Source organism: Podarcis raffonei, chromosome 18, assembly GCF_027172205.1.
Source record: "Podarcis raffonei isolate rPodRaf1 chromosome 18, rPodRaf1.pri, whole genome shotgun sequence".
Lineage (NCBI taxonomy): Eukaryota > Metazoa > Chordata > Lepidosauria > Squamata > Lacertidae > Podarcis > Podarcis raffonei.
In genome coordinates, this window is record NC_070619.1 from 11,029,452 (window position 1) to 11,050,285 (window position 20,834).

Consider the following 20,834-nt stretch of genomic DNA (forward strand, 5'->3'; position numbering starts at 1 on the left):
AAAATGGAAAAGTCATGTACCTATGGAGGAGGCTATACTACAAACAGTCCCACTTAAACGCCACCTCCAACTCTTCAGAAAATTCCATCAACGGTGCCTCTGAAAATTTTTACACATCACTTGGGAAGACAGGCAAACTAATGCCAGTGTACTGGAAGAAGCAAAGATCACCAGTGTCGAAGCAACATCAACTTCGTTGGACTGGTCATGTTGTGCGGATGCCTGATGATCGTCTTCCAAAGCAACTCCTCTATTCCAAACTTAAAAATGGAAAGCGTAATGTTGATGGTCAACAAAAAAGGTTCAAAGACTCTCGCAAGGCAAATCTTCAAAAATGTAGTATAAACACCGACAACTGGGGAACACTGGCCTGCGAGTGCTCCAGTTGGAGAACAGCCTTTACCAAAGGTGTCGTGGACTTTGAAAACACTAGAACTCAGGACACAAGGGAGAAACGTGCTAAGAGGAAGGCAGGCTTGGCAAACCCTCACCAGGATCAACTCCTGCCCGGAAACCAATGTCCCCACTGTGGAAGGACATGTGGGTCCAGAACTGGCCTCCACAGTCACTTACGGACTCATTGTTAAAACCGTGTTTATGGAAGACAATCTTAACTTGGCTACAAGGGATACCAAAGACGATGACGACCAGAAACAGTATACAGTGGTACCTCGGGTTAAGAACTAAATTCGTTCCGGAGGTCCGTTCTTAACCTGAGACTGTTCTTAACCTGAAGCACCACTTTAGCTAATGGGGCCTCCTGCTGCCGCCGCACCGCCGGAGCACGATTTCTGTTCTCATCCTGAAGCAAAGTTCTTAACCCGAGATACTATTTCTGGGTTAGCGGAGTCTGTAACCTGAAGCGTATGTAACCTGAAGCGTATGTAAGCCGAGGTACCACCGTATAGGGATGGCAACTGAAGCTTGCAATATTACCCACTTTAATGGGTTGTCGTATGTCCAGATTTTCCCAGATGTTTCAGCGATTTCCTGCCTGGACACTGTTTCCAATGGCCAAACGAAAACACCAGCCCTGTCTTCTAAACTAATTCAGGACCCACTTCCAGGGATGGGAAGGTTTTTCTGCACTTTGGGCCAAGGGAATGGCAACACACACACACACCCCTGGCAGATCAGAGAGGGCCTGTGCAAAGCCCTGGTTCCTAGCTGCGTGGGTGTGGATCTGTCCCAGAACAGCAAGGGCACCAAGGCCTCATGCGCCCCACTCACCTCATGTAGGCAGGTGTATTGCACATGATACGGCGCCACTTTCTCCTCCCCTTTGATCTCCACGCTGATGTGCAGGCGGATCGCCCCAGAGACGGCCGATTTGTCCGTCCGCTTATCTGAAACAGTCCAGGGGAGAATTTGGTAGCAAGCATTGTATTTGGAGAAAGGTCAGTTATGTTGCACAGGTGTGCAGAGAACGAGATGCCTGATAATGATGGCTTTCAGGCAAAATTTCTACGATCTCTGCTGCAGGTACCCAACTGTGTCCCCAACTCCATACTTCTGTTAGAAGCTGGTGAATACCCAATTTCAACTAAAGCGTGGTGGGCTACCCTAAAATATTGGCTCAGGATTTCAGTGTTTGAACTAGGGAAGGGTTTGTACCAACACCTGACCAGCAAATGGCAGAAAACCATGGCTAAAAAAGCCACCTCTATTGGTCTGTCACCCCCCCAACTGTATCACCTGGGTTATGAAGGCGCCCTAAAGACGTTAAAGCAAAGATTATGGGATAATGCACACAGTGACTTGCGATCTCGATCACACGCAGTCTGTAGTCCGCTGGCAGTAGGAGTACAATATGGGCATGTCTTTAAGTTAACACCTTACATTAAAAACCTGACAGTACCAAACTATCGAAGGCTTTTCACCAAAGCCAGACTAAACGTCTTTCCTTCTGCAGTGTTGAGAGGAGTTCCCTACCAGGACAGACTTTACTCGTGGCCTTAAGACATCGACCCCATAAAACATATTTTGCTGCACTGTGCGAAATACGAGCAAGCCAGGGCTGAACTGATATTCCCCTTGCTGGTACCTTTCCCAGGAAAATCAGAGGCTCACTATGTCAGGTTCCTATTGGAAGACTGGACAAACGCTAGAACATTAGCAGTGGCAAAGCTTTTATCGGTGGTTGCAAGAACCAATGATCCCTATATTCTAAACAAAATGCTTGTTTAACCTGGAGGTAGGCTGTCTGAATTGTGTATTGCTTGGTAACGATTTGTTGGGTCTCTGGACCGTAATAAAGATTGATGATGATGATATGAAACGATATACAATGAACTGGAAAAAATGTTTAAAGTAACTTTTTCTAAAAACAGACCCAAAGCTTTGGCATCAATAGTTTTCCTTCTCTTCGATGGGTTCCCTTCCCAAGTTGGTGAACCTCCCACCTGACACTCTCTCCCTTCTACAGCATGGGCAAAAAACTCCTTCTTGACCATTGGGTCCACTCTTGGTGGCCCTCCAGATTTTGCTGACTTGTGGGACATCCCTGACCCTTGGCCACACATCACGGCGATCTTTAGCATGGACAATAACATAGTCTAAGAGGTGCCAGTGGTTTGACCGAAGATGCCTCCACGAATTAATTTTTCTGTCGGAAGAGTGTGTTGGTTATAAACAAGGTTGTGTGCTGCACATATCGTCAAAAGTAAGATTCTGGTCTGGTGGCTGTTGCCAATTCCTTCTTTCCCAATAGTCCCAGGCCACAGATCAAAATCTCACCCCCAACTCTTGCATTAAAATCACCCGGGAGGATAACTTTATCTTCCTTAGGTGAAAGGGAGAAATGTGCTAGGAGGAAGGCACACTTGGCAAACCCTCACCGGGATCAACTTCCACCTGGAAACCAATGTCCCCACTGCGGAAGGACGTGTGGATCCAGAATTGGCCTCCACAGTCACTTTCGGACTCATTGTTAAAACCGAGTTTATGGAAGACAATCTTACTTGGGTATGAGGGATCGCCAAAGAAGAAAGAAGAAGAAGAAAGAAAAGAAAGAAGGAAGAAGAAGAAGAAGAGGAAGAGGAAGGAGAAGGAGAAGAAGAAGAGGAAAAAGAGGAAGAAGAGGAAGAGGAAGAGGAAGAGGAAGAAGAAGAAGAAGAAGAAGAAGAAGAAGAAGAAGAAGAAGAGGAGAGTTCAACAACCTCTGCAGGACCACAGGTTTTCCCATCTAGAGCTTGACTTGTGCCCAGGTTGGACTCTGCAACTGCCTCAGGCCCACTCATATGGCTGGACAACCCCCAGGGTCTTGGGACTCAACAGTTCAGGGGACTGCCCCTGCCGCCTTCGCAGTCGCTTACCCAAATTGTACCAGACGTCCATCTCCCCGCTCAACGTCCGCACCTCGATGATCGTCTGGCCCAGAAAGTCATCAGATTCCCTCTTAAAGCGCTGCTTCACCCGAGATTTGATGTCGTCGTCTTCATCCCAGACACGCACCTTGATTCGATCGGAGGAGTTATGGCATTCACTGTTGTTGCGGAAGAAGAAGGCAACGTCACGAACGAGAGCTGTTCGAGATCCTCAGCTCGCAGGGCTATGATTCCCAGAGTTCCCCCTGCAAAACTTATTCTCTCAGGAGATCATGGCGGGGGGTGTGGTTCTTCCCCATACCTCCATGGCTTTACCCCCCACAATAACCCTGTGAGGTAAAGGTAAAGGGACCCCTGACCATTAGGTCCAGTCGTGGCCGACTCTGGAGTTGCAGCGCTCATCTCGCTTTACTGGCCAAGGGAGCCGGCGTCCAGCTTCCGGGTCATGTGGCCAGCAGGACTAAGCCGCTTCTGGTGAACCAGAGCAGCGCATAGAAACGCCGTTTACCTTCCCGCCGGAGCGGTACCTATTTATCTACTTGTACTTTGTGCTTTCGAACTGCTAGGTTGGGAGGAGCAGGGACTGAGCAATGGGAGCTCACCCCGTCATTGCGGGGATTCGAACCGCCGACCTTCTGATCGACAAGCCCTAGGCTCTATGGTTTAACCCACAGGACCACCCGCGTCCCTAACCCTGCGAAGTAGGTCAGGCTAAAGGACAGTGCCTGCCCCAAGACTGCCCAGTGAGCTTTGTGGCCAAGTGAAGATTTGAACCCTGGTCTCCAGGTCCTAAGGGACGTGGGTGGCGCTGTGGGTAAAACCTCAGTGCCTAGGACTTGCCGATCATATGGTTGGCGGTTTGAATCCCCGCAATGACGGGGTGAGCTCCCGTTGCTCGGTCCCTGCTCCTGCCCACCTAGCAGTTCAAAAGCACGTCAAAGTGCAAGTAGATCAATAGGTACCACTCTGGTGGGAAGGTAAACGGCATTTCCGTGTGCTGCTCTGGTTCGCCAGAAGCGGCTTAGTCCTGCTGGCCACATGACCCGGAAGCTGTACGCCGGCTCCCTCGGCCAGTAAAGCGAGATGAGGGCCGCAACCCCAGAGTCGGCCACGACTGGACCTGATGGTCAGGGGTCCCTTTACCTTTTACCTCCAGGTCCTAGTGTGAAACTCTAACCACTTTGCTACACTGGGTGACAGGTTCATCTTTTGCTGCATCTAACTGAGCAGTCCCCAAACTTCCCCTGACCGCTAGAGCTCTTGAAAATTGCTGACAGTCTCAGTGGACCAGCTAGATGCTGTCTGGATCTTCACTGAATTTTCTGTTGCTTCTTTTATTTCTTATATTGCATTACATCCTGGGTGCCACAGAAGTCCAACCAATTTGAACTGTAAGCGTGGGCTCCTTGAATGAAGCCCGTGGACCCGCCGGCAGTCTACGGACCGCAGTTTGGGAACCCCAGATTTGATATATGCTAGAAACAAGGACAACTTTTTGAAGCTCAACATCAAAAAACCGAAGATCATGGCCACTGGTCCCATCACCTCCTGGCAAATAGAAGGGGAAGAAATGGAGGCAGTGAGAGATTTTACTTTATTGGGCTCCATGATCACTGCAGATGGTGACAGCAGTCATGAAATTAAAAGACGCCTGCTTCTTGGGAGAAGGGCAATGACAGGCCTAGACAGCATCTTGAGAAGTAGAGACATCACCTTGCCAACAAAGGTCCGTATAGTTAAAGCTCTGGTTTCCCCACTAGTGATGTATGGAAGTGAGAGCTGGACCATCAAGAAGCCTGATCGCCGAAGAATGGATGCTTTTGAATTCTGGTGCTGGAGGAGACTCTTGAGAGTCCCATGGACTGCAAGAAGATCCAACCTCTCCATTCGGAAGGAAATCAGCCCTGAGTGCTCACTGGAAGGACAGATCCTGAAGCTGAGGCTCCAAGACTTTGGCCACCTCATGAGAAAAGAAGACTCCCTGGAAAAGACCCTGATGTTGGGAAAGATGGAGGGCGCAAGGAGAAGGGGACGACAGAGGACAAGATGGCTGGACAGTGTTCTCGAAGCTACCAGCATGAGTTTGATTAAACTGCGGGAGGCAGTGGAAGACAGGAGGGCCTGGCGTACTCTGGTCCAGGGGGTCACGAAGAGGCGGACACGACTAAACAACTAAACAACAACAACAAAGAAACAAGGACCCCAGGATATCAACTCACAAGTGGAAGTTCTCCTCCCAGATCGGGTTCAGGTTGCCGTAGATGGTTTTGGTCCTCTTTTTCGTCTTCCCGACCTGGACGGTGACGTACGGGTCGCTCGACCCGGTCTTGTCCTTCGCCTGCAGCCCTTGTGCACAAACCACTGGTCGAGCGATCCCATGCGTAGCCGAGTGCCGTTTCAATGGGTTTCATGTGCATCCACGGCCGGGGGCGACCCCCCAAAAAACAGCCACAAAAAACAAAGAGAGAAAAATGAGGGTGGAAATAAGAATAATAATTTATTATTTATACCTTGCCCATCTGGCTGAGTTTCCCCAGCCGCTCTGGGTAGCTCCCAATCAAGTATTAAAAACAGTACAGCATTAAATATTAAAAAGTTCCCTGAACAGGACTGCCTTCAGATGTCTTTTAAAGATAGGATAGCTGCTTATTTCCTTCACATCTGAACGGAGGGCGTTCCACAGGGAGGGAACCACCACTGAGAAGGCCCTCTGTCTGGTTCCCTGTAACCTCACTTCTCGCAAGGAGGGAACCGCCAGAAGGCCCTCGGTGCTGGATCTCAGTGTCCGGGCTGAACGATGGGGGTGGAGACGCTCCTTCAGGTATACAGGACCGAGGCCCTTTAGGGCTTTAAAGGTCAACACCAACACTTTGAATTGTGCTCGGAAACATACTAGGAGCCGATGCAGATCTCTCAGGACCAGTGTTATGTGGTCTCGGCGGCCGCTCCCAGTCACCAGTCTGGCTGCCGCATTCTGGATTAATTGCAGTTTCCGGGTCACCTTCAAAGGCAGCCCCACGTAGAGCGCGTTGCAGTAGTCCAAGCAGGAGATAACTAGAGCATGCACCACTCTGGCCAGACAGTCCGCAGGCAGGTAGGGTCTCATCCTGCATACCAGATGGAGCTGGTAGACAGCTGCCCTGGACACAGAACTAACCTGCACCTCCATGGACAGCTGTGAGTCCAAAATGACCCCCAGGCTGTGCACCTGGTGAGGGACAGAGCAAGGACCCAACATGACCAGCTCGCTCAGTTAGAGGGCAGAGAGAAAAGAGCCCCCCCACAGTTTGCATCCCTATCTGTGGGTGATGGGACTGTGAGGAACATTGCCCGATTTACATTTAAGCTAAACAAGCTATAGCTTAGGGCCCCACTTTCTTGTCCCCACTGTGGAAGGACGTGTGGATCCAGAATTGGCCTCTACAGTCGCTTACGGACTCACTGTTAAGACCGTGTTCATGGAAGACAATCTTACTTGCATCTACGGGACTGCCTCTCCTGGTCTGCCCTGCAGAGGACCTTAAGGTCCATGAATAACCATAGTTTAGAGGTTCAGGGCCCTAAGGAAGTCAGACTATCCTCCACCAAGGGCAGGGCCTTCTCAGTGGTGGCTCCGACCTGGTGGAATGCTCTGTCCCATGAGACCAGGGCCCTGCAGGATTTAACCTCCTTCCGTCAGGCCTGTAAGACAGAGCTATTCCGCCTGGCTTTTAATTTGAATTCAGTCTGATCTTTTATTTCCCTTCTCTTCCCTCCCCTTTTATGAAGATCACCCGCTCTGAGACCCCACAGCTAATTCTCCCCTGGCCTCCTCGCTGGCCCAAGTAGGACCAATTCAGCCAGGTAGCCCTGGCGATTATCTAATGGTTTTTGAATTTTATTGTTATTTATGTTTTTATACTGTATTTTATGCTGCTTTCATAATTACCATATTTTTTGCCCTATAAGGCTCACTTTTCCCCTCCTAAAAAGTAAGGGGAAATGTGTGTGCGTCTTACGGAGCGAATGCAGGCTGTGCAGCTATCCCAGAAGCCAGAACAGCAAGAGGGATTGCTGCTTTCGCTGCGCAGAGATCCCTCTTTTTGTTCTGGCTTCGGAGATTCAGAATATTTTTTTTCTTGTTTTCCTCCTCCAAAAACTAGGTGCGCCTTATGGTCTGGTGCGTCTTATAGAGCGAAAAATACGGTAAGTGTTTTGAAGTGTTTAAAATTTGTTGTTAGCTTCCCTGAGCCCGGTTTTTGAACCAGGAAGGGCGGGCTATAAATAAAAATTTATTATAATTCTTATATTACTGGGCTACAAGGGATCACCAAAGAAGAAGATTTCTCTATGCTTATCTGGCTCTCTGTGTTTGTGCATATCTACATGCCTGTCTGTATAAATGGCCATTTATGGCTTGATGTACCTGTGATACTGATTTTAGCTGACCACTTTGAGGTCCCATCCAGAACGCTCTGCTTCACAGCTTTCATCTGCTGGGTGTGAGTAGTCTTGGAGACGGCGAAGATCTCCTGGATCAGCTCAAAGATCTCGGGCTTATTGCGCTCCCGGATCTTCATACGATCTTTCAGCACCATGATAATATTCTGCGTGCGGTCCTCGGCCCCATGCTTCGAACTTTTCTCAGCCGCCCCTGGACAGAGAGAGAGAGATTTGCCGTGGGTGGGTAACCGTCACTGCAATGCATTCTGATTATTCCACGCATTAGGAAACCTGTTTTACATTTCATAGAAGCGGGAAGAGCCGTTACACAGCAGAACAAGAAGTTGCGCCTAAGAAGATCAAACCTCTCCATTCTGAAGGAAATCAGCCCTGAATGCTCACCGGAAGGACAGATCCTGAAGCTGAGGCCCCAATACTTTGGCCACCTCATGAGAAGAGAAGACTCCCTGATGTTGGGAAAGATGGAGGGCACAAGGAGAAGGGGACGACAGAGGACGAGATGGTGGGACAGTGTTCTCAAAGCTACAAACATGAGTTTGACCAAAATGCGGGAGGCAGTGGAAGACAGGAGGGCCTGGTGTGCTCTGGTCCAGGGGGTCATGAAGAGGCGGACACGACTAAACCACAAAACAACAACAAAGAGCAGATTCGTTGAAACAAGTGTGCATGTTTTGGTCCTGCCCATTGGTTTCAATGGGGGGGTCTACTCTAAGTTAGGACTAAAGGTAAAGGTAAAGGGACCCGTGACCTTTAGATCCAGTCGTGGCCGACTCTGGGGTTGCGGTGCTCATCTCGCTTTACTGGCCGAGGGAGCCGGCGTACAGCTTCCGGGTCATGTGGCCAGCAGGACTAAGCCACTTCTGGCGAACCAGAGCAGCGCACAGAAACGCCGTTTACCTTCCTGCCAGAGCGGTACCTATTTATCTACTTGCACTTTGACGTGCTTTCGGACTGCTAGGTTGGCAGGAGCAGGGACCGAGCAACGGGAGCTCACCCCGTCATTGCCGGGATTCGAACCGCCGACCTTCTGTCCGACAAGCCCACGATGCTCTGCGGTTTAGACCACAGTGCCACCCAGCTAGATACACCACTGGCCTAATCCAGGAGACTCTCATTATGATCTTTTAATAATAATAATAATAATAATAATAATAATAATAATAATAATAATAATACAATGATGGTAATAAAAAATCAAGACATCGTATTATTTTTATTGGCAGATTGTTTTGTTAACTGCGGTGCAAAATGCTTTGCTAATCTCAGTGGTTGCTCTCAGTTCAGACAGAACTCTACAGCCTCCGCCCCAAGACAAACCCAAGCGAACAAGGCAGCCCCTCCTCACTTTGCAAGCAGTCGGCGTTGAGCAGGTCTTGACACTTCTCGTGGCACTTGACTCCGCATTCTGTACATCGCATGCCTTGGCGCGCAATGCCCCAGAGCAGACCCTCGCACTCGTAACAGTAGGTGGGCGTTGTGGCGGTCCACACCTCGAAGTTGTGGGGGGTTGTGCAAGAGATGGGGTAGATTAAGGCTTGGAGGGTCTTCTTGTAAACATGGTTTTTCTGGAGGGAGACAACAAAGAACACACGATTGGGATCTGAACATGTGTGACACTCTCTCTCGACTTTTTATAAAAGAACAGAAATGGTTTAGTGAATACAGTCGTACCTCGGATCTCAAAACTCCCAAACAAATCAGCTCCCGAACGATCGAAACCCGGAAGTGAGTGTTCTGGTTTTTGAACGATTTCTGGAAGCCGAACGTCCGGCATGGCTTCCGATTGGCTGCTCCTGCAGCCAATCGGAAGCCGTGCCTTGGTTTTCGAACGGTTACGCGAGTCGAACGGACTCCCGGAACACATTCTGTTTGAGAACCAAGATACGACTGTATTTACAAACAAACTGTAAACAGATGAGAACATTGACAGCTTCGTTGTAATAACCTTCAGTTTCATAAGAGTATATATTTAAAGTAGACGAATAAATGAATAAATTAAGTTACTTTGGAATATGCAGAAAATATTGAAAATAAATCTAAGGAACTGCAGAAAGAGGGGGAAGGAAGTCAAGTTTTGAAATGTTAAAATGACTGTAAAATTATTGAAATGTATAAACCTGAAAATCTCTCTCTCTCTCCATATATATAGTGTACCCCATCACAAGTTACCTGATCAGACAAGGTATGACAGAGACAATACTAGAGAAATCTCTGTCAGCCCTTTCTAAGCCTTCAGGGGACTCCAGTCCTTTGCTGAGACAACATCTGCTGTAGCTCAGCCAACAGAATTCACTGGGAGCTGTCCAGAGTGCTGACTTGGCTTGCCAAGCCTTCAGGAGACTGCTAAACAGGATCAGCCAGCAGTATCCTGTTAGGGTTCAGTCCTAAGCAAACTGAGGAGATCAAGGTCTCCCCAGAGGGGGAGAAAGTCACCCCTCCCAAGGTCTCTGTGCTGGCCACATGAGATCCCAGCTGGCTCTCAGACACCCCTTTCCCTACTGAGATCAGAGCTGATGGTGCACCAGGAAAGACCTTCAGGGCTGATGCTGTAGCGTCTGGCTAGCAATGCACAAGGCTACATGCCGGAAGCACATTTGACCACATCAGGGCAGCCAGGAAAGGGGTAGAGCCTGCCATGACTAAAATCTTTGAGGGCAGTAACTGGAAAATGCTGGAAGATTCTAGAAGGTTCACTTCTGATATAAATATTGTCTTGACTATCTCAAGGAGAGAGAAATTCCTGCGCTCAGCAAGCTGCGCTCTCTCTCTCTCTCACTTTCGTTTGTACCTCGTGCGTCTGAAGTTTTTGTAACAAGCCTTTGCTTTTTAGTAAAAAATAATAATATCATTCTGGAACTTCTGACTCTGCGTGGTCTTTTTTCATTTACTGCAAGACGCTGTCCGCCAGAGTCTCCTTCTCCCATACAAGCTCCCTGTCTGAACTGCTTCACTGCTGAAGCAACATCTCCCTTATAACTCCCAGCACCAGGGATATGGAGCTGTCCATGGTCCTGAACTTTCATGCCTTGCTTGGACTGGAAGAGGCACTGCTTATTGCTTCCACGTCCCCTGTGGGCTCCCAGTGTAGCCTTATTAGACTATACCGATTGGTGGGGTCTGCGTTCCTCCCGGGAGGGAGAAAGGAAGTCAAATGACACCGAGGTTGATTCAGAGAAAGAGTTTATTCTGCTCTACGGATAGCAGAAGGCACTTGTGTGGTCAGTCCACAGCAAGTCCAAAGAAATGAGAGATTTCATGCAGTATATATATCCTCCAGGCACCCTCTCCCCCCTTCCCCAGGAATCCAACCACGTCAGCTTATACACGTAAGTTGACATCCATGACCATAAACAGATATTCCTGTTCCGGTACTCTTGACCATAAAAGGTTGTTCCTGTTCCTATACTCTTATCTTGGGGCAGGAAGGTCACCAACTCTAAGAGCACTCCTGGCACTGTTCCCGGGTCTCTTGTCAGACCTGACAAGGTCTGTGTGTCAGAGTGTGGTCAGGATGTAAGATAAGACCCAGACGTGCCATCCCTGCTCCACTTGGAACTGGCAAGGCCATCCATTGCCGTCACAGACTGATAAAGGAGAGGTCTTTGAGCACTTGTTTATACAGCTGGCTTTCTGTTTATACATTGACTCAAGTGCTCAAGTTAATGCGTTTTAGAAATGCTCCCTTGGAGAAGGGAAAATGTGGATTTTGGGCCCCGTTTCAGACTGACTGCACAGAAACCCATTCCTTCACCAGGACAAGTTCTTCTAACACAAAAGCAGCTAAAAAAGCCAATGCAATTCTGGGCTGCATCAATAGGAGTATAGCATCTAGATCAAGGGAAGTAATAGTGCCACTGTATTCTGCTCTGGTCAGACCTCACCTGGAGTACTGTGTCCAGTTCTGGGCACCACAGTTCAAGAAGGACACTGACAAACTGGAACGTGTCCAGAGGAGGGCAACCAAAATGGTCAAAGGCCTGGAAACGATGCCTTATGAGGAACGGCTAAGGGAGCTGGGCATGTTTAGCCTGGAGAAGAGGAGGTCAAGGGGTGATATGATAGGCATGTTCAAATATATAAAAGGATGTCACATAGAGGAGGGAGAAAGGTTGTTTTCTGCTGCTCCAGAGAAGCGGACACGGAGCAATGGATCCAAACTGCAGGAAAGAAGATTCCACCTAAACATTAGGAAGAACTTCCTGACAGTAAGAGCTGTTTGACAGTGGAATTTGCTGCCAAGGAGTGTGGTGGAGTCTCCTTCTTTGGAGGTCTTTAAGCAGAGGCTTGACAACCATATGTCAGGAGTACTCTGATGGTGTTTCCTGCTTGGCAGGGGGTTGGACTCGATGGCCCTTGTGGTCTCTTCCAACTCTATGATTCTATGATTCTATGAAAAGAACCACCCAAGAGCACATATGTATATAGAAAAAGGAGGAAGTGGGACACTTACTAGCTCTTCATTGTTTAAAGTGCTTGATGCAAGTGCTGATGTGATACCAGCTTTCCTGGACTGGACCAAGGACTGTTGGAAGGAAGCATAAAAGGAGAAGCATGTCAAGAATGCAGTGCAGAAAAACGACAACAACAGAAGTTAAGGTAGACGGTTTCCTGCATTCAAGGGGTCTTCACCTAGGCATGGGATGGGGGGCGCGATTAGGATGCGTGTGTGGCCCTCCAGCATGGCTGAAACCACATTCCCCACGTGGCCGTGAAATCATGTCTGCTGGTACCAATGTAACAAGCTGGGAAGTAACTATTGGAGTTTTCCCCTGCCTCCAGAAGTGATTCGTAAACTCATCAACATCAAAACAATTTACAATCGAGTGGTGTTGGGGAGTTTGCCCATCACTGTTCTTAGTTGGGAGAAAGATTTGCGAGCCCTGAGCAAGAAAGAGAAATAAATAAGCAGACAAATACTCACCATAGCCTGCAAAGGCGTGTTGATCAACGGTTGAGCAACAAAGGAAGAAATGAGATGTTGTTAGGAGGACTGAGACAACCAGGTATATATTTATACATAAAAGACCAAGCTTCCAAGCTTGTCCCCGTGACAATTTCATTCTGCATTCGTAAGCAGCAGAATTCCCTGTCACCCACTGTGATGGCCTGGGATTCGGACTGGGATGCTGAACCTGAGGGATCCCAGCCTGCACAGGATTCCCTGCCTCCAGAACCAGCTGAGCCAGGGCCGGGGCTTGAGCCTGAAGGATCCTCCCCTGTGCTGGGTCCTCAGGTGAGTCTGCTCTGGCTCCTGAGGTGATGGAGGACCCATTGCCTGCAGGTGCTCCACTCTCAGCCCCGTCAGAGGAAGCTGAGGTTGCCTCTGGGTTCGGTAACCCTCCAGCCTCTCCTGAGCTGCAGAGGCTCAGGGCAGAGAAGCGGAGGGAACTAAGTTCCCACAGGAGGAGTGCTCACCTCCAGGCCAGGAGAGGCGAGTCACCAGAGGATCGGGGCCACACTATGCCTCGGGGCAGATAAAAGCCAGCCAGCCCCAGTCCCAAGTTGCGGGAGCAACATTGTTGGTTGCTAGTTCATGCCTGAACCCTGTCCTGCTTTTCTGCCTGAGCTCCTGAGCCGCCCTGGCTCCCTGCTTGCAAGCCTGTTCCTGACTTCACCCGACTCCCTGCCCTGCACCCAGCTTCAGCTACTACAGACTGCCTCCACGTTCTACCTTCGACCATGGACCGGACTTGGACCTCGCCTCTCGGGTAACCCACGGGACCAGCACACCCACTACCTAAACATGTTGCGGCCTTTGTTACTCTAAATCAGGGCTGGATCACCTTCAGCCTCATGGGTTAACTTCCGGGTGCTGCATGCCAGCAGTGGGCGGGGCCAGGGGAAAGGGGTGTGGCCAAAGGGGGCCGTCCCAAAGGTGTGGCTCTTACCTTTGCCCAGTAGGCTAGATCGCAGCCGCGCCAAAGTCAGTGACTTCGGGTGGTCTGGCAAAAGGGGGTGCTGCCTGGGGGCCAGATCTATAGGTCTGGGTGTCTGGGTTCAGTCTATGACCTGCAAGGTTCTCCACCCCTCTTGTAATTCAGGGTGGCAGTCAACTGCACAGGTGGAACTGGACCCTATTCCTTTTCAACGAGGCTAGAAAAACTAAATAGGTAAAGGGTCCCCTGACCGTTAGGTCCAGTCGTGGCCGACTCTGGGGTTGCGGCGCTCACCTCGCTTTACTGGCCAAGGGAGCCGGTGTACAGCTTCCGGGTCATGTGGCCAGCAGGACTAAGCCGCTTCTGGCGAACCAGAGCAGTGCACGGAAACGCCGTTTACCTTCCTGCCGGAGTGGTACCTATTTATCTACTTGCACTATGATGTGCTTTCGAACTGCTAGGTTGGCAGGAGCAGGGACCGAGCAACAGGAGCTCACCCTGTCGCAGGGATCCGAACCGGCAACCTTCTGATCAGCAAGCCCTAGGCTCTGTGGTTTAACCCACAGCGCCGTCTGCGCCCCTAGAAAAACTAAATACAAACGTGATATTTGGGGTCTCTTTTGTTAACCACCCACAAGCCACCTCTCTTCCTGCCTCAACCACACAGACAATGTCTTCACACGTACCAGATTTTTCAGGCGATGGTTTGGGGAAATGGGCACAAACCGCAGCCCCTACCCGCCTTCGAAAAAACCCCTCACATGCAAGACAGAGGCATCAGCAATCCCAACTTCAGCAGTCGGGGTTTACACAGGAGGAAAGACACAAAATAAACAGTGGCAGCCAGTAGGAGGGGAAAGGCAGACAGAGATACGGAGGATAGTCAAAGCTAGACATTGCGAGGAGGGAGCAAGAAAGCGTAGAGAGGTGAAGGACAGGAGCTGGGCAAGAGAGCATGAAATGTTGGAATTTTTGGCCATGGCAAAGCTGCGCCCAGCAAGGATTCATTTTGCGATGCCCACCAGGGGGATTGCGGTTTATTTAAAATAAAATGAATGAAGGCACCGAGATATAATAATAATAATTTATTATTTATACCCCGCCCATCTGGCTGGGCTTCCCCAGCCACTCTGGGCAGCTTCCAAAAATATATATTAAAATACTGCAATACATTAAACGCTAAAAGCTTCCCTAAACAGGGCTGCCTTCAGATGTCTTCTAAAAGTCTGGTAGTTGTTGTTCTCTTTGACATCTGGTGGGAGGGCGCCACCACCGAGAAGGCCCTCTGCCTGGTTCCCTGTAACTTGGCTTCTCGCAATGAGGGAACCGCCAGAAGGCCCTCAGTGCTGGACCTCAGTGTCCGGGCAGAATGATGGGGGTGGAGATGCTCCTTCGGGGATACTGGGCCATTTAGGGCTTCCAAGGTCAGCACCAATACTTTGAATTGTGCTCGGAAACGTACTGGGAGCCAATGCAGATCTCTCAGGACCGGTGTTATATGGTCTCAGCGGCCGCTCCCAGTCCCCAGTCTAGCTGCCGCATTCTGGATTAGTTGCAGTTTCCGGGTCACCTTCAAAGGTAGCCCCACGTAGAGCGCATTGCAGTAGTCCAAGCAGGAGATAACCAGAGCATGCACCACTCTGGCCAGACAGTCTGCGGGCAGGGAGGGTCTCATCCTGCGGACCAGATGGAACTGCCCTGGACACAGAACTGACCTGCGCCTCCATGGACAGCTGTGAGTCCAAAATGACTCCCAGGCTGCGCACCTGGTCCTTCAGGGGCACAGTTGCCCCATTCCTCTTGCCCTCTTATTTGGTCACCTTAAGTCATAGCCGAGTGGCCGTGGAAACTGTGGCTCCCTGAAAGATCTCACCAAATTTTGGTACTCACAAAATGCTACAATTCCCCAGGGTTCCTTGGCTGAGCTGAGCATAGCTTCCGATGCAGCAGTCTTGGGAACTGTAGTTCCAGGCCTCTCTAATGCAGGGTTCATATCACTGGGACAAAACCACAGTTCCCACGTTCTCTCGACCCAACACCAATGAAGGAGCCCTGGAGACTGTTCAATGGCGCTCAGGAGATTATAGTTTGCAGGGTTCCTGGACTGTAGTTTGTTAACTCTGCTCAGAGCTTCCAGTTAAGGATCCGTGGGAATTGCGGTTCATTGGAGGTCTGTTGATCTCTGTCTAACACTGAGAGGTCAACGCAGACACAGTTCCAAAGTTTCCTTGGCTGCAAAGGAGTATAAGAGGAGGGAAAGACCCTTGTACGTTCAGCAACTGTATACAGTGGTCCCTTGGTTCTCAAATGCCTTGGTCCTCAAACAACTTGGAACCCAAACTCTGCAAACCCGGAAGTAAGTGTTCCGGTTTGCGAACTCTCTTTGGAAGCCGAACGTGCTCCGTTTTGAGTGCCGCGCTTCTGATTTGAGTGTTACGCTGAGATCTGTCTGTTTTTGCTATTTAGTTTGCCTTTTCGTTTTTGCGGCTCTTTTTCATTTTGTTGTTGTGATGGTGTGGAACCCAGTCCAGCTACTGATGGATCGATTGCGTGACTGCAGCACATTGTTTATCGCTTTTATTTTATGGATCAATGGTCTCGTTAGATAGTAAAATTCATGTTAAATTGATGTTTTAAAGGTAAAGGGACCCCTGACCATTAGGTCCAGTCGTGGCCGACTCTGGGGTTGTGGCACTCATCTTGCTTTACTGGCCGAGGGAGCCGGCGTACAGCTTCCGGGTCATGTGGCCAGCAGGACTAAGCCGCTTCTGGCGAACCAGAGCAGCACACAGAAACGCCGTTTACCTTCCCGCCGGAGCGGTACCTATTTATCTACTTGCACTTTGAGGTGCTTTCGAACTGCTAGGTTGGCAGGAGCAGGGACCGAGCAACGGGAGCTCACCCCTTTGTGGGGATTCGAACCGCCGACCTTCTGATCAGCAAGTCCTAGGCTCTGTGGTTTAACCCACAGCGCCACCCGCGTCCCTAAATTGCTGTTTTAGGGGTTGTTTTTAAAAGTCTGGAACGGATTAATCCATTTTGCACTCCTTTCTATGGGAAAGTGCGCCTTGGTTTCAGAACACTTTGGTTTCGGAACGGATTAAGTTTGAAAACCAAGGCACCACTGTAGAAGAGTGAACTTTTGTCATGAAAAAATCATGCCTAGCCACACATCTCATAGATTAACACCACCCTTCCCAAACTTGTTCCCTCAATATGTTGTTGGGCTGGAATTCATGAGAATCTAATGGAAGGAGGTGGTCTCTTGATGGCTGGACACCTCTCCACAGCCTTTGGAATGCAACACAGAGATGCTGCTGGGCTGTCAGCTCCCACCATGGTAGTTGGGGGTCCAGAAAAACACGGAGGGCATGATTTTGGCCACCTCCGTTCCCTGCAGACAGCCGCCAGATCTTTAATGGAAGAAGCCGGGCATTGAACATGGGACCTTAGCATGCAGAAAACTGGTGCTCTGCCCACTGAGCTATGGCTCCTGGGAGCCCATGTAGAGTTGTCAACAAAGGCAAGCATGCACAGGTAAGGTTTGAGGTAGACAATGCCAACTGGAGCATTGGAAAGGGGGCGCCTTTATTTACACAACGACGGAAGGCTATCCCTTGGGAAGGGTTAGGAGAGCCAAGGGATCTGTTGGAAGGGGAGAAAAAGGAGGATATTCAGACGCAGGGAGACAGGCTGATGTTCCTCATTGGACAAGGGTTCCGTGCGGCTTCTGTTAAAGCGACGGCGCCGTATGAAAATACAAGACAACCGATCCTGAAGCCTCTTGTAAGCTCACTGTTTTGGCAAGCCTGGCACCTTGGGAGTTCTCCAGAGTCTCTGTTCCCCCGCCCCCAGGCTGTCTGTTAGGTGTGGTCAATGCTGTGTGGGATGTAATCCACTGGGAGCAGTCAAGTACAACATTCCTTGTTTTCCTAGAGTGGACATGCAAGGGGATGTTTGGTCCAGCCAGTCAAAACTTCCTGTTTTTCTCCTGGCTGGAGCATCCTTCCTTTGCATGTGACAGAAGGTGGGCGTGACCTCACCTGTCCAGGTAACAAAAGGACGAGTCACGCAGCACACCTCTCTCTTTTTGACTCCCTTCTTCGTTTGACCAGCTTTCAGCTAGGACTGCTTTGCTAGCAGAAGCACTGGGATTATTCCCCCATATGGGGTAATCCACATGTACATCTTTGTAACTAAGTCTGCCTTCAGGAATCCAACTGTGAACTGATGTGAGTAAACCTCTTTTATTGACTTTGAAGAAGATTGTGGCGTCTTTATTCTTTTAAGAGGGATTCAAGGGAACTTACCAGGAACGTACAATTCAACCCGAGACAGATTGAACTGTATAATAGTGAGAGGCTTACAAGAGCCTGCATCAAGCTATCTGCTGTGCATGTAAAAGGGGAATGTAAACTCTGCTAAGCGAAGGAACTTGCTAGCGCAAGTTAGGAAGGATATGAATAAACAATATATCCTCTCCTGCCACCCTGAACATTCCCACAAATGCTTAGTATTAAGGTTTAGACATTACAAGTTATTTTAAGTTAAAGTCTGCTGCAACTGGATTTCTTATGGACAGCGCCAACCCTGAAAGTATTGGATTTGTGACCATTATGCTCATTTGCCTTCAGAAACGGTAAAGCGCTGCTGGATGAAATACAATTGCATCTGGTCTACTCTGGAAGAAATCCTGCAATGTATTCTAGTTTTTACTCTGCTTAACGATACAGTGGAACCTTGATTCTCAAACGGCTCAGTTGACGAACAAATCGGCTCCCGAACGCTGCAAACCCGGAAGTGAGTGTTCCGGTTTGTGAACGTTTTTTCGGAAGCCAAACGTCCGGCTTCCGACTGAGCTCAGGAGGCTCCCGCAGCCAATCAGAAGCCGCGCTTGGTTTTCGAAAGGTTTCGGGAGTCGAACGGACTTCTGGAACGGATTAGGTTTGAGAAGCAAGGCACATTCCTCTAGATCATACGCTTCAGGTTACAGACTCCGCTAACCCAGAAATAGTGCTTCAGGTTGAGAACTTTGCTTCAGGATGAGAACAGAAATTGGGCTCCGGCGGCGTGGCAGCAGCAGGAGGCCCCATTAGCTAAAGTAGTGCTTTAGATTAAGAACAGTTTCAGGTTAAGTACAGACCTCCGGAACGAATTAAGTACTTAACCCGAGGTACCACTGTATAGGCATTCTGCAAGCAATCTCCCCTATAAATACTTCTCTTTATGCTTCTCTCTGTGTGCGCATGTGTGTACATGCATATACAAACATGCATGTGTGTGTGTCCAGCCAACAAGGGAACCCCAAATCTCCCCAGACCAGGCTTGCGCCAAATTGGGGGAGCTTCCAAGAGAGCTTGCAGAATGCGGGTGACGGGGGAACTCATACGATGCTCTCGCTTTAACCACCTCGCTCCTCACCAGGTCGCTGATGACTAACGGGAGTGATTTGCATCCAGGCCTAATGTCAGGCATGCTGTCTATGCAGCGCAGAAACTTGACCGCCGCTCCCCTGGGGGACGGAAGCAGCCCAAAAAACGTCCCAGAGAAGAAAGGGGGAAGAGGGGGGGTGGAAACAGAAACAAGAATGAGCTCTATTAGCGAAGCGAAGCGAAGGCGAACTCAGCGAGGTGTGTGCCGCAGAAGAGCCGGGATAATGGAGGACAAGGCCCTCAACCCTGTGAGACAGTTCCGATTTCTTCTTCTTTTTTATTATTAAAGATTTTGTTGATTTACAAAAGTGTGCAATGTCTCTCTCTCGTGGTCCCCCCCCCATGTAACCTTTTTACAAATCATTTTCATTTGTTGAGACATTAGGAAGAAAAGGGGGAAAGAGGCGGAGGGGGGGAGAGTGGGGTTGGGTGGCGATGTTTCTATTTCACTTACTATATGTGGGGTTTTGTGTCAGTGTTGCTTGTGCAGGTTCTTTGCTGTTCGCTTGTGTTCCTTTGGTGATGAGAGAGGTTGGGGTTGGCCTAGGGTGTGGTTATTCATTTGTGGTTGGCTGTGGTGGTCTTTGTTTTCATGTGTGAGTGGGGTAGGTGGGTGTTTTGGATCAGGTTAGCCATATTGATTTGTATGCTGTTGGTGGATTATTGTCATTGTATTGTTGGGCTGTGTATGTGATAAAGGGGAGCCATACCGGGGTAAAGGCGTCTTCTTCTATTTGTCCCTGTGTCAGTTTCAGCTTATTGGTTAATTTTTCTAGTAGGGCTGTTTCCCATACTATTTGGTACCATTGGTCCAGGCTTACTCCTGACAGTTCTCTCCAGTGTCTGGCTATGATGCTTCTGGCTGCTGAAAGTAGGCGGGTTATGAGTTCTTTGTGGTGTAAGTGGGCATTATTGTCTTGGAAGATGTTTAGTAAAGCCATTCTGGGGTGATTTCTAATACTTGCTTGGTTATTTGACTTATTTCTCGCACGGTTGTTGTCCAGAATGGTTGGATTTTGGGGCACTCCCGCCACATGTGGAGGTATGTGCCGCCGCCTTCTTTTCATTGTGGCGAGGGGGTGGTTTGGCAGCTGCGGAGGGGCAATAAAACCCTGCAAATCGTTCACCTGCAGAAGTTACTATATTTGCAATCAGCCACCGCCGTAGACCTTGCATTACATAACGGCTATTATTGGGGGAATAATAATAATAATGATTCTCAACATCAACTTCGTTGCACTGGTCATGTTGTGCGGATGCCTGATTATCGCCTTCCAAAGCAACTCCTCTGTTCCGAACTTAAGAATGGGAAGCATAATGCTGGTGGTCAACAAAGGAGGTTCAAAGACTCTCTCAAGGCAAATCTAAAAAAAAATGTAGTATAAACACCGACAACTGGAAACACTGGCCTGTGAGCGCTCCAGTTGGAGAACAGCCTTGACCAAAGGTGTCCTGGGCTTTGAAGACACTCGAACTCAGGACGCAGGGGAGAAACGTGCTAAGAGGAAGGCATGCTTGGCAAACCCTCACCAGGATCAATTCCCGTCCGGAAACTAATGTCCCCACTGTGGAAGGACGTGTGGATCCAGAATTGGCCTCCTCAGCCACTTACGGAGTCACTGCTAAGACCTTGTTTTGGAAGACAATCTTACTCGGGATCGCAGAAGAAGAAGAGGAGGAGGAGGAGGAGGAAGAAGAAGAAGAAGTAGAAAAAGAAGAAGAGGAGGAGGAAGAAGAAGAGGAAGAAGAAGAAGAAG

The 20,834-nt window shown here is 49.3% G+C and overlaps 1 protein-coding gene across 2 annotated transcripts in view; it reads right to left on the minus strand.

Moving 5' to 3' along the window:
* Positions 1-20,834, minus strand: part of LOC128405689 (protein unc-13 homolog A) — a 124,073-nt gene that overhangs the window by 62,172 nt on the left and 41,067 nt on the right. The window contains exons 14-20 of one of the 2 annotated variants that reach the window (XM_053372559.1): positions 12,691-12,696; positions 12,220-12,291; positions 9,115-9,334; positions 7,732-7,959; positions 5,546-5,687; positions 3,315-3,484; positions 1,231-1,346 (exon numbers count right to left, since the gene is read on the minus strand). In XM_053372559.1, the coding sequence (XP_053228534.1) occupies positions 1,231-1,346; positions 3,315-3,484; positions 5,546-5,687; positions 7,732-7,959; positions 9,115-9,334; positions 12,220-12,291; positions 12,691-12,696 (954 nt within the window). Of the gene's footprint in view, positions 1-1,230; positions 1,347-3,314; positions 3,485-5,545; positions 5,688-7,731; positions 7,960-9,114; positions 9,335-12,219; positions 12,292-12,690; positions 12,712-20,834 lie in introns of those variants that run through there. The other variant, XM_053372558.1, reaches the window with a different exon arrangement.